This window comes from Haliotis asinina, chromosome 5, assembly GCF_037392515.1.
Source record: "Haliotis asinina isolate JCU_RB_2024 chromosome 5, JCU_Hal_asi_v2, whole genome shotgun sequence".
NCBI lineage: Eukaryota > Metazoa > Mollusca > Gastropoda > Lepetellida > Haliotidae > Haliotis > Haliotis asinina.
Window position 1 is genome coordinate 49204430 of NC_090284.1, and position 14331 is coordinate 49218760.

At 39.1% G+C, this 14331-nt stretch overlaps 1 protein-coding gene across 1 annotated transcript; it reads right to left on the bottom strand.

Moving 5' to 3' along the window:
- Positions 1-8981: 8981 nt before the first annotated feature.
- LOC137284112 (UPF0728 protein-like) lies at positions 8982-14217 on the bottom strand. The gene is made up of 4 exons (XM_067815793.1): positions 14131-14217; positions 12955-13051; positions 11024-11143; positions 8982-9948 (listed from the first exon to the last, which is right to left on the bottom strand). The coding sequence occupies exons 2-4, from the start codon at positions 13046-13048 to the stop codon at positions 9884-9886; spliced, it is 279 nt and encodes a 92-aa protein (XP_067671894.1). The 5' UTR covers positions 13049-13051; positions 14131-14217; the 3' UTR covers positions 8982-9883.
- Positions 14218-14331: the final 114 nt, after the last annotated feature.

Genomic DNA, 14331 nt, shown 5'->3' on the forward strand with positions numbered 1-14331 from the left:
TAATAATGTTTTCCTTTCTGATGAAAGTTCTGTCTTTTTCCGAATTGTGTGAAAATGTAAAAGGTACCAGAACATGTGGGATGGGATAACATCATGTGGAGTTTAATACTGGTAGTTTGACGAAGGAATGATATGTTGACATACCAAATAATCACCAACGACCCCAACACTGTTTGAAGATAACTGGATTCTCCAGTATAGAAACGACCCAAAACACATTTCGGGCTACACAAAAGTGTGGTTGTCCGACGAAAGTGTTCAAGTGTGAGACTGGCACAGCCACAGCCCAGATCTAAACCCTGTTGAGAATGTGTGGGGACTAATGATGGACAGAATAAACCAAAAAGGGTGTAGATATATTGAGGATATGAAGAAAAAGAGTGATCGGGATATGCTGTCACACGATTTCAGGCAAACTTTGATCGGTAGGCACATTCAGTCATGTATTGCAGAGCAAGGAGGTCTCAAAAAGGGTTGAAAAGACACTTGCAGAAATCACATCTCAACATATTACTCTAGGTAAAACTTCTAGAGTTTATATAAACTAGTGGGTAAAAGAAAGTGAACACCCTTATTAACGAAACATTCAATGTTTTTAAGTTATAGTGCATTTATAGCTACAATGGATAGAATTATGATTAAAACGTCCGCACGTTAACAGAAATGAGCGGACCACTGTAACTTGATGATGCCTGCAAAATGCATGCTGAAGGGCCATTATCAAGCGCGTTGTTAGGTGACGCCATAAGTAGCTAAGCTGTTGAAGTTCAGTCACCTACAGCTCGTTAGAACTTGGGTTTACTACCGACGATATTTTGGCCCAAATTCGTCACATGTAGCTGTACCGTTATACACTTTCTTGTCGGTGCCAACCATAACAATTGTACCATAAATTACAGCATACGGCTATGAAAACATCGACTGGAAGCAGTGTCGGAATGATACCACGTCCCTACGTTTAAGACGAATACTGTGGAGGACCGGTTAAACAAAATTAGTCCGTTCTCATGTCGGGTCAGTTTTAGTAAACTCATGACATACATATAATGAGCATAGCCTTTATGAACATTGCCAAGGGATAGAGAATAATCAAACAGATAAAATTATCGCAAACGAAATCGATGAGGTATGTATCTGACTTTTCATGGAGATGTTGATGACTTGCCTGAAGACTAGTTCTGTAATGTTGTTACCAGATGATTCCACTAGGAGATATTTAACAGTCCAAGCTCTGTGTGTGCATATTAAATGATAGCTTGAAATAAAAGAAGCCAGTTTTAAGTCTCGAAATGGTGTTTCATTTCTATTTGAAGTACAGGCTAGATTTTGGAATGACTGCTAAAAAAATTACCAGCTAGTCTTGTGGATAGGATTTTCTACATTTTTCATACACTGCTGGAAGTCTAACCAAAGACGTATATTCGTCCAAAGAATATAGTCTTTGATTCGTCTTTGGTTCAACGTTGTTCAGCTTTGAAAACAATGGCGGCTGGTAGTATGGGCAAAGGTCAAGGTCGAATGTCGCCACTCAATTGTGACGTCATACGTGTTGTTCTTTGACGTGTCCATATTTGTAAAACGTGTGCCAGTGACCTCGTCGTTTGTTGCTAGCCGTAAATGCTTCTAAAGCGATGCTGTTGTTTTTGTTCTTAATTTTATTAAAAATTCTATCCATTTTCAGTATAATAACCGTAACGCTATTTTTCAGGGCATTATCATTTGAGGAAGCCTTCGGTCTTTTCAACAGCCTTCCTTCTCCATGAGCGTACATAAACTAGGGGGCAAGAGAAAATGAACACTCTTATTAATGATCGATAAAATCACAGCAAACATTTGGGACAATGCACCAGAAGTGCCTGTGAGAAACTCAATCAAACATGGAGAGCACCTGTCATGTAATGTACAGAGGGTAGGAATAGCACAGTCCACAGATACAACAAGATACAGTCATGGAATGTCTCAGTCATTTCAAGTCTCTGGTCACGCATACACAACCTTAGTAACGAGTGTGACCACTTCCAGCAGCAACAGACGCCGAGATTCGCCGCCTCACCGAAGTCGTCAGCCGATGAATGATGTCATTCGGAATCCTATTCAACTCGTTCCTGAGAGCGTCTGCAAGTTCTTGTCGGTCGCTGGGGGTAGTGGTCGTCTTCTCATCTGGTGATTCACACTGTTTGGCCTGGCATTGTCGTGCTGCAAAAGTGTTCCCTGTCGTTGCTGGCGAAGAAATGGTTTTGCCACGGCTTGAAGAATGTCACTGTTGTATCTCCGAGCGTTCAAGTTTCCACGTATTGAGACCAATCGTGTATGTTGATTCCCACAATTTCTGCCACACCATCACACCTCCTCCTCCAAAAGGGCGCACTTCTAGGACGCAGTTCGGCGCTAGTCTTTCTCCCCTGCGACGGTATACCCGTACCTGGCCATCATTATGGAACGCGGTGGGTTGACTTTCGTCTGTTAAACGCACTCGCAGTCAGTTTCTACTGATGACATACTGTAGAGCCGTTGCCGCCGGTTGCGCAGATGAAGAGTATACAGATGGCGTTCTTCCTGTGGGGTCGTCACACGTGGTGAGACTGATCGTTGCCTGTCTGTAACGCTCCTACAGCCGGATGATGGTACCACGTGTATAGTCCAGGCCTTGCAATATGGCACTTGTTGGCGCCCATCCGCCTCATACCTATGATCCTCTCTTGCGTGGCATCATTTCGTTGGTTTTCTGTCAGGTGATATGCTGCCTTTTCTATATCAGTTCTCGACAAACATTTTGCAAAATCTCCTAGATTCACGTTTTGGCATTTTACGCCTGCTTCTACACAGCCAACATGTTGCGTTTGGGCGCATGATAGTTAGTGTTTCGACCTCAAAGGATTTTATTAACTTGAACAACTTTGCCAAACATTCAACAGTGTTCACTTTCTTTTGCCGATGAGTTTACATTGATTCGATATTATATCAGGGAATATTATAAATTGATCATATCAATCAGTTGAAGTGAAGGGTTGAGGACGTGTAATAAACTGTTAATGTTCATCAATGTTAGTGAAAGAAATGGCGTGAGAAGTTCCTGCCAAGTGAGTGAGTGATCGAGTTTAGGTTTATGCCGTTTTTAGCAATATTCCACAAGAACATTACGTCTTCGGCGTGACGAGCGAGGGCTTTAGCCACAAGGCTACCGACGCCCTAAAGCCCTCCTTTCATTGAGACGGTGACATTGCCATACATAACAGTACGGAATTGCAATTACGGGATACCTATCGAATTCAAGTTTGTTTCAGTGAGGACACGAAAACAGGAAATACATGTATGCTAGTTCATTATGTATAGCTGTGAATTCTTTGTGAAGACGAAGCTTTTCGTTTGTATATTTGGTCTGAAAAGCATGTTAAGATACAATCACACGATGTATTCAGTCACATCTCGGTGATGTTCCAGAACTCTGAACATGCTGAGGAGTATACTGCAATATATACTCACATCTTTTTTCCGATAATGTCTTCAGTCAGCTGGCTAGGGGATGGCGTCTTTAGCTTTGCATTTCTCCATTTCTGTAGAAACGTATACATACGTCCTGTGGTCCAGAATGTTGTACATTTATATCATTTTTATGTGATACTTCGAGATGGTTCTACTGCTTCTACACCACACTAACGTGCACAGTTATAACGCAGTACCACAGATACAGCATAGACGTTTGACGTAGGGCATGACTATGTCGCTCCCTCTTAAATCTGACTTCCTGATGTTTAACAAAACATTAGAGGTATTTTGACGGTTTTATCACCGGTTTCATGTTTATAGGAGTTAAAGGTGTCTGCTAGGATACGTTTTCAGTGTGCTTACCTGGATCTCAAAGAGGATAGTGTGTGAGCTAGGTTAACGCCGGTTCGAACACTTGCTGTTCAGTTCAGAGCCTGTCAACTCTGTGAGGGAGGATGCCAAAACTGATACATGAATTACTATAAAGTAATTACAATTACTTTTACGATAGATTGAACTGAAAGTACAAACTTCAGGAGTATTGTAATGGAATGTAATGATATACAGTACGATATATAAACCATTCATAATAATATTCATCTGCAAGCTACCTTGAGCTTCTAAACAGGCCTGTAGCAATGCTGAACTTATTCAGAGAGAAAATACGAATTAGAGGTGGTGTAAATCCATGATCAAATAACAAAAGTGCCAATATGATTGATTGGAGGGCTGTCGCTTTTGAGAGCTTCCATTGTATGATTTTCTCCCCTTCCCCTACCCCTCGCTTGTATCGAGGTAATGTTGGTGTCCCAGTGATAAAGCGATGTAAATCTATACTCACTCAAATATATTATGTTTTTTTCACAAGGAGTCAGTGATTGTAATGAAGCATTCATTGACTGTTCTTTTTGTATTGCGCTTTTTGCTTTTGAGAGAGAGAGAGAGAGAGAGAGAGAGAGAGAGAGAGAGAGAGAGAGAGAGAGAGAGACTTGTTTATTGCTTTCTCACCCAACTCATTTACAGTTATATAAAAGCAAATGTTGCCATGGTAAAGAGGTTATGAAAGAATTTTAAACATCGTAGGTCATATTAAATATAAAAAAGTAAGATTTTTGTTTCAGTCATTCACAAGTTTGGTGGGAAATGCATCTCAAACCAGGAAGGGGTGGCGCAGTTTCCACGTTTGTGGCAAGATGATGACGCAAGTGAACAACTCGGATGTAGCGGTCCTTGGCTTGGGTGGTAGCTCTCGGGCGATCTTGGGCGTGCGGAACTGGTCCGCAAGAAACGATCCCAAAGACTAGATATGAACGTTCAAATGTCGGGCAACTGCAGACTGGGACTCTCCAGCTTCAAGACGGCCCATGGCGATGTTTCGATTGGCGGCACTCATTCGTGGCACGATGATTTTCTTTATCTGAATACTAGCCACGTGCATGTTGATTTGCATTTTTTCCACACTCCGGCGCAGCGGTGACTTAGCATAACATCACTGCCACATTCTAATTTGCATATCACGTGATCGGACTTTTCTCTTGTTTGTAAACAAATGCGCATATTCGTAAATAGGCTGAGCCTGACGCAAACGATTCGGTGAGGTTTGCATATTATTTTACACTGTTACGTAAATATTCTTCTACAACTGCGTCTTTAAGGTTTATGACAATACATATTTATATTTCAAACCGACTACATCGTTTCTTCTCCATAAGGCTTCGATGACAGCACGTGGGGGCGTACAACCAATGTTAACAAAGGGTCCCTGCTCAAATCGAATAGTGTTACACGTTTTAGGATAATTTCTCAGTGAAACTGAAGCAGTTTAACAACGATATTTAATTAGATGAGTAGACTCATAAAAAATAAAACAGTTATGAAATGTGCACATTATATTGAATGACTGTGTAAGATGTGAGGAATTGTCACATCTTTCTGGCCTGTGGCAGAGATACTATGCTGGCTCGCCGCATGGAACTCTGGGTAGGAGAGTGCATTTTTTTAAGGACATTTTGGCGAAAAATTCTTCAAACGCTTTTGGAACTGCCGCGTTTTGGCACTGAAGCTGTTTACAGTCACACATAGATAACGTTTTAACAGAAATAGTATGTTTGTGTTGTCTTTGTTATAGCTACATGAGTCCAAATTTCTAAAAAAAAATTTAAAAATCACATATGCGTTTCTTTACTTGAAGAGTGCATTACACACTTTTGATTAATCCACTGTGCCAAATAACAATGATGAATCAATCAACGTGTAACTAATGCTTGTCGTAAAAGCCGACTAGCGTGATCGGGTATGTCATTTTCATATGTCATCGTATCACCACTACGTAGATAGATGCTCATGCTGTTGATCACTAGGTTGTCTGGTCCACATTCGACTATTTACAGACCGCCGTCATATAGCTGGTATATTGCTGAGTATGGCGTAAAACTAAACTCACTCACTCTATTTGTTTGCCTAGCTCACATACTTGTTTCATTGTGGATAGTCGAAAATGGATAATTATAAGTTATAAGTTTAAATTAATATTGTCTTATTTTGTTTGGCTGGCTTTGGGGGTATAAAAAATCTGAAAGCGAACAATATGCTCTGAAACGTCGCGACAAAAAATAAAAATAAGTTTTTATTCATAAAACGTGTCATGTATTCATGTTCGTCCAGCTCCTAAATGCCTTTCAAGTACCACTAACTACGAAGGTTGCACTGTACATTCTGAACTTTTCACATATTAAGTAAAATACCTCTCATGCTAACAGGCCACGTTTGAACCAAACCCAAACCAAGCAAAACATTTGTGCAAGGACAAAGTGGCGCAGCATTCTCTGTTGCTGAAACCGACAAGACTGGTTCCCACGCATTTTAGCAAGTACATGTGTCTTCACAAAGGAAAATGCTTAATATATGATCATGGCTGGTAGACGTCTCATCTCATGACCCATCGTCAATGCATTTCAATGCAATTTTTTGCACAGTCGCAAGCTTGAAAATGAAAATTATGAACATAGGTTTGAAGCTTAATACAAAAGGGGGCTGAAGCGCTACATCCCGATATCAGCTTTTCAAAGATTATACTCATGGTGACGAAAAACATTATTGACCAAGCCTGTCGTGCTGGTTTGTCCAGGGATGCGACATTCCATGTGGATTGTACGTTAGTCTCTAATCTGTGATAATGCATACGAATAATAATTATAAAATATACAATGAAATCACAACCATTTACAGGTTGTCAAACTCATTATTGGTACAACTATGTCTGTCTAATAATTATAGTTACAATATCCTCAAATATCGTTCACCGAAGATGAATTGTCAGGGAAATAATATTTTGACTTAACACATATTGATTACCAACCCCTTTTGATAAAACCTATTTATATATTGTATCTGGGACTCCTTTCACATGGGAACCTTTACTAAGGTTAACTTTAACTCCCGCTCTTTAACACTGCACTAATGTAACCTTAGTGACTTACATCACCTTAGTGCTTTGTGAAAGGTAGCCCTGTTCGGCGCATTGGCCTCGATCGTGCTAAATGTTCGAGTTCTTACATAAATGGATCCATTTAATTATTCTGGCCTATGCAAAATTCAGTCCACACGCCAAAAATCTACCTTTTATATAACAAGCATTGAAATGCGACACTATTCTAGCTTGGCTCTCCTTAAATATATTCAACAGCTTTTTGTTGCCGATGGTACTCGCTGTGGAAAGTACATGCCCTAAAGGTCGACTAAATGAATTACTTTTTATGTAAGGTGGTGACAGTGTCTTGCCCAAAGCTTATATAACATGCATATGATACCGGTTATGGATTTATTAAGGAAAGATATTGTCATGCACCGAAACAGCACATGAGGCAGGTTCGATTTTGTAACGCCCCTAGGGTATAAGACACTGAGTACGTGTCGTTCGCTTTGGAGTTGTTCGTACATTTTGTGGTGGCAATAAAGAACTATGAATGCTCTTTCTTGTTAAGAAAGGCAAGTGTCCTGTTATTCTGTCAGCAACACACGCACGCACGCACGCACGCACGCACGCACGCACGCACGCACGCACGCACGCACGCACGCACGCACGCACGCACGCACGCACGCACGCACGCACGCACGCACGCACGCACGCACGCACGCACGCACGCACGCACGCACGCACGCACGCACGCACGCACGCACGCACGCACGCACAGAAACATAGCAAAGGAAATATGCGTCAGTTACTTGAGATTTGAAAGAATATGTATCTGTTAACGAGGCGGGATATTTTCAGTGGGTTGCCGGAATTTGTAATGTAATCACACGTTTTGTAAATGTTCAAGAGAAATGCTTGCGTCCGTGGTGACATAGACATACCCTATGTCTGGGGAACATAGATTAAGACATTCAGAAAATAATAACGCGCCATTGTTCTACATGCTTCATGTTTCGGTAACAGTGATTTCCGACCATTCCTGAAGATGTACAAAAACGACGGCCACAACTCAAAATGACCCCATATGTAATGCAGTTTGTTACAAGCGTGTCTTTTTTGTCTAGACTGTATGGGACACTTCAAGAGTAGGTTTTACAATCTAAGACTGGAGTATCTGTATACTAAACTGTATTGGACACTACGAGAGAAGGTTTTGCTATCTAAGACTGGAGTATCTGTATATCAAACTGTATGGGACACTACAAGAGTAGGTTTTGCTATCTAAGACTGGAGTATCTGTATATTAAACTGTATGGGACACTACACGAGTAGGTTTTGCTGTCGAAGACTGGAGTATCTGTATACTAAACTGTATGGGACACTACAAGAGAAGGTTTTGCTATCTAAGACTGGAGTTTCTGTATATTAAACTGTATGGGACACTAAAAGAGAAGGTTTTGCTATCCACTACGGGAGTAAACCCTCTGGATGATGTGGTGTTGAAACCAGCAACACTGTTGTTATGGCTTTGTCAAGAGCCAGTGTAAATCCAGCATACAACACATTTGTGAGACTGAACTGAAACAGAATTGTCACCTACTAACATGCCCCCAAACGTGAATACATACGCATATCCAGATTGGTATGTGTGCATGTGAGACTCTATGTGTGTGTATAACTGTGTGTGTGTGACTGTGACTGCGCAGAGTGTACATCCCCCACCCCCACCCCTCTTTTGTCCTGAATGTTTATTAAATAAGCATTGACGTTGAGTGAAAATAAGTGTGCGCTCACTCCTTCTCAGCTTCTACAGAGCGTGGACCACCCCTTTCTGAAAAAGCTGTATTCGGGTCTGGAATCCTTGGCCTAGATTTTCGAAGCTCTCTTAGCACTAAAATAGCCGTAAGTTAATGTTAAAGCATGGCACTTACGACTATCTTTGCGCTAACAGAGCTTCGAAAATCTAGCCTCTTGTTTGTACCACCAACAAATGGTGGGAGGTATATCTGCAATAATGGTGATATGGCATTAAACAACATACACTCAGTGTACTGTTCACAAAATGTCCATGAAGCTCCTGTAAAATGTTAAAAATATTTTATTGCTGTTCAATATACAGTACCAATATATTTTACAAAAGAGTTCATAGCAATAAAGTTTTTATTTATAAAACATTGTGACAGTACAAGAATGGTTGCACAGTAATTTCTTTTTATAATAAAACTATCCAGTCATTTGTCTATCATTGGCTTAGTGTGGCAAAGTATTGGCATAAAGCAAGAAACTATAAACAACAGAAAATTATGTTGAACAATGTGCTAAATTAATCCAACTACAGAACAGAAAAACATAATTAAATGTTTCTAAACAAATGTAAGTAAGGAAAAGAAATAAGCAAAAATTGCCAAACACAAGAGAATCATCAAACTCAATTATCTGCTGAAACAAAACTGTAGCTCAATATTCAAAAACTTCAATCTACAAAAAGTGTTTCACCACAAATATTCCAAGTGACTGAATTTGACATGGTTTATCGAAGTAGTAATTCATCAAGGTGAGTTTACTGTAACTTTTCATCTATAAAGATTAATCTCCATGCAGTTGACTTATATTGCACAAATGTGGAAGTGGAAACACTCTTATCACATCACAAAAAAAGTGAGAAAATAATTAAGTGTTTCCTGGTGTTGATAAAGACACAGATCACCAGAACTGAATATTAAGGAACTAAAAATACTAATCATTTTTTCCAGAGATCTCACTTTTCTGGGGGATTGCAGTATTATTATAAGTATTGACAGGCCACCATTATATAGAACAAAGATCAATATACAGGTGGGAAGTGAGTGAGAATGAAAGTTTGATACAGTGACACTTGTCTGTGAAAACAGTTTACAATACACCCCTGACCCTGACCCCAACCCCTGACTCCTCTGATTTGGCTGTTCCATCTTCCAGCCTCCACCCTGTGCTGCATCTGGCTTAGAAAGCCTTTCTGACAGCTGTTAGTGCTTCCTTACAGAGGTCATCCAGTCCACCATCTCCACCTATACAAAACAGAGAGGAGGCATCATTACATGAATGAGGGACATTAAAATAATAATGCTATCAATATTTTTTGTACTGTCATAGTCTTTCCTCTAATGTAAGGAAACTGAAAAGGATGGAAATTTCTATGATAACCACTATGTCAAAGGCCCCTTACAAGGTATGTGTAAACAAATCAGGGATCACAAAAGAGGAATAAGCGGGTTGGTCCACTGTATCCTGGACAGGTAAGGGGAGGCAACTCAGAACAGAAATATTCTGCTTGTAATTAGATCACTAGATCATCAAACATTAAGAATGGAAATCACACTGTATTTCAGTAAGCCATAAATATACCCATGGAGTTTGGGATGGAATGAAATGTTCCTTGAACGCTGAGGCAATAAAGACAAACATTGAGGGTACATCAATCAGTGGATCCCGAGGCACTAGTGAACTACGTATTTATCTCACCAAAAACCCCAATGTCAGTTCTGAATTGTCTGAAGCATGGGTACAAATCTCTAGATTTTGATGATGACAAGAAAAAGACATTTAAAGTTTAATTTCCCTTCATTGATTTGCATTCGCAAAACATCAGTAATTTCCATACATCATAAGTGATTCAATGTTACTTAAGACACAGAATTAATACCACGAACCATGAAGTACCAAATGAATTTGACATTCCCAGTTGGGTACATAGGATATGTTACTCGCTTGTAAGCAAAAATAATAGGAGAGCATCCAGCCATTCAAAAAGCGACATTTATGTGTGAGGTAAGATAATATTGATTATTATTTACAGTTTTATTAAATTTCATAACATACATATTTAATAATATACACAGACTGCATGTCCTACGGACTGTGGAGTTAGTGAAGGGCTGGTGGTGTGCTAAATTTCGAATTGTTTTATCATAAAAGGTGACTTATAGGTGGTTGGGCACATCGACTCGGATGACAAGACATCATATCCCAATTTAACTTATTGATGCTCATATTGTTGATGATTGCAGCATTTTGGCAAAATGTGTTATGAATATGAAATATGAATGCTGTGGCCTCCATCAGAGATTTGATGAGCAGACTTACCATGGTCCAGATCTCGGATGTCACATTTGTAAACTAGTTCTCCATTTACATGCACTTCAACTGTGTTGCGGTCATCTATCTTGACGAGTTGACTGCTGTGTCCATCATTTCTCAATACAGCTGAAACATAGAGTAAACGTAATCGTGAGTTGACTGTAGAAAACTGATCAAGTAGCTTTAACCCAGCTTTTTTTCTTGACTTTCAAAAGTGGGTGTCCTGTGGACCCTAAAGAATTAATTGTAAGTCTCCTAGGAGATAATATACTCTTCCAAAAAAAGTAGGGGACCTGAACTTTGAAGTCTGGCAGAAAGAAAACCCATTGAGGAACGTTACAATGATATTTATCTTGTGTATGCAGCATCATTTCACGTTATCACCACATGCAAACACAATGCATGGGAAGCATGTGCACAACATGGGAGTCTCCTACATGTGCAAGGGGTGACTTTATGAATCTTGACGTTTTTCAGGCAGGTCAATAAATCACTGCAGACCATTTTTTCTGATAATTTTCTTGCATCTGTGCATGGTCAGGGTTTTCAGAGTCAAATCACACACTACTGACTGAAAATTATAAACCTGACATTTTCCTGTCATACTCCAGTTCCGTAACAAGGGGGATAACCAAACAAACAGCTTTGCTTTGAATGAAATCCATGTGGTGATGCATTCTCAAAACATCCATTATTATTGTATCAATGTTGATTCAATCCCATATATTTCCCAGTTTCGACAATCGTACAATGAAAGTACAGTTCCCTAACTTTTTTTTTGAAGAGTATATATGTAAACGTCCTGTAATATACTATGTTGATGATGCCACTGCGTACTATATAGAGACTAAATTAGAGAATGACTTTAGAGTCATGATCACGTGGACAGTTGCGGTGCTTTGATTAGTTGAAATAATCGAAGATTATTATTACGGGAAATTTATGTAGCTCACATATTTACGCAACCAGTGCTTGCACATAATCATGTTGCCACCTTATAGTCGTATACCAATGGATTTGTGGGTTCTTTTAAGTGCACAGGGTTGTGTACTCTATACTAGGGGTTGTGACAACATGGAAAGAGTCTGCATACAAAGCTGATTCCAAGATGTTTACACTCGGTAACAGGTGGGCTCAATCCCAACACCTCAACCTCGCTGGATCACTAGCCTGATTAACTGTGCCAGACTGTGGTCCCAGTGGCCAACTCCAAAGGCAATTGATCATAATTGATAATTGATCATATTTTCTCATAATCGAACACAAATGATTTGCAAACCACTGTAATTAGAATTTGAAATATTGACGATGGAACATATCTAGGATGGTGTCAAGAACTAAAAACATTTAATTCTTAGAAACCTCACTTTATGTACTGGAAAGTCATGACTCAATATTTCTTGAAGACTGCGAAGTTTACTTTCGTCAGTATTCGTGTTAACACAAAAAAATGTGCTTTTCAAGCAAGAAACACAGAGACAATATTTTGCATGCATGTTTTGTTTGCATAGATTCTGATCTACTTGTTTTAAAAAAAAGTACCTTAAACAGCAACACATAAAAAAAACAATAAATTTATAAATGATTCAGGATTGTAACAAACATTTCACGTGTTCATGCGCATAAAATTTGGACTACATATTTATATTTTTATTTCTGCACTCATACCCAACATACCGCGGACACTGTTCATGCTATATTAGTCATAAGTTTCACATTTTACGCTGGATGTGAAAATGCAGTTTGGAAAAAGTAGACCCCAGTACCCAATACTTGGGCTGATTCTGATTATAAGGTGGTCGTGGGTCATAATAGGACATGTTGTCATAATGCTGGAAAAATCTGATAGGGTAATACCCAACTTTCACACATTCACTGAAAGAAAATGACACATTTTGTGACACAATGAAATTCTAGTGAATGAATGGGCTACTCACTGCGTAGGCCATCTAGTCTAGTCTCTCTGTGCTCCACTATTCCATTAGCCTCGTAAGGGCCATAATTAATGAATACTTTGGCATGGGCTGGCATTTCCTGAAAAATTAATAGTAACATTTCACCGGAATATAAGTAAGAAAATAAATAATAACACTCTGAGAATCAAAGTTGAAGGTAGTTAATTAGTTGAAGGCTCAAACAGACGGAAAGTCATGAGTGTTACCACTGCTGTAGATGATGTTGTCAGATCAAAGAGATGATACAGTGTTCTGATGCATGAGTATGGTTTTATGCCACTTATACTAGGCACGCTGTGGTTGTTTGTTGTTCACAATTAAACACCATGTCAGTTTGATTTTAAAGCATGTCTGTTAAGTCAAGGAGGTGTCTTTATCAATGAATATTGAAGATGCACTATTTAACTTTACTTTAAATGTTTTTTGCAGCAATGTTGAAAAGATTAGAGTAATGGGTGTATATTTCATTAAAACTTTTCGAGGAATTGGTAGGTATTTACAGTAATGGCAAAATGAAGTTATCTAATGCTATTAATTATATTCTCACATCTGTCTCTCATGCATTCTCAGAATTCACAAACTCTATATGTGATTTCAGCTTTCTTCTGAACACTGTTCTTTTTCTTTTTGTCTTGATTTGTGTGTGAAATATTGCTTCAGCATTCTTTCCTGATACCACAGTAGCAGACATGCAACAGAGAGTGCATTCCACAAGAATAAACATTGTTGAGGAAATACTGCACAAACAAGAATGCAAGAATATAGTATACAGCTATATGGTCCAGGACATGTGTTCCAATGACAGGTGAGAATATAGTAGTGTGTGGAATTGACATCCAGAACTAGTTAATAAGTTGACTGGTCCACTTCTTTGGAGATATGGACAGTTGTCAGTTCTTCTTTGGCTCAGAAGGTGTGCGGTCTGAATGTCGTCATGGGACTTGGCAATGATAAGGTCACGGCACTGACATCATTGTACGTTGATACATTGGAACATATTAGATATTGATAATTTGCACTTAAAACCACTGACATTATTAGAAGGATAAATATAGTAAATGTAGCAACAAAAGTATCCACTATAACCAATAAGCCTGTCTTTTCATTTGATCAACAAACATCCAAAACCTTCATACAAACCTCTTAAACAATACTCACAAACTTTTCAAGCCTAAAACAGGCACCTATCAAACACGAACGGGTGAGAGCTGTAGTTTCTAGGGAAGCTGGGCAGATTCGCACTAAATCATTGGACAACTTCCGGTTATTTATTGTCCATTTCGGTCATAATAATAAAATATCTCCTTCACATATTACTTATTTATGTGGTCAATGTCTTACGATATCATGTGTTATGTC

Bases quoted from the DNA above. Each gene is read 5' to 3' on its own strand.
- LOC137284112 (XM_067815793.1), bottom strand. From the start codon at position 13,048: ATGCCAGCCCATGCCAAAGTATTCATTAATTATGGCCCTTACGAGGCT. The intron at 11,144-12,954 runs GTGAGTAGCCCA...TCTATGTTTCAG, and splicing joins TAGACTAGATGGCCTACGCA to CTGTATTGAGAAATGATGGA. The intron at 9,949-11,023 runs GTAAGTCTGCTC...TGTTTTGTATAG, and splicing joins CATCCGAGATCTGGACCATG to GTGGAGATGGTGGACTGGAT.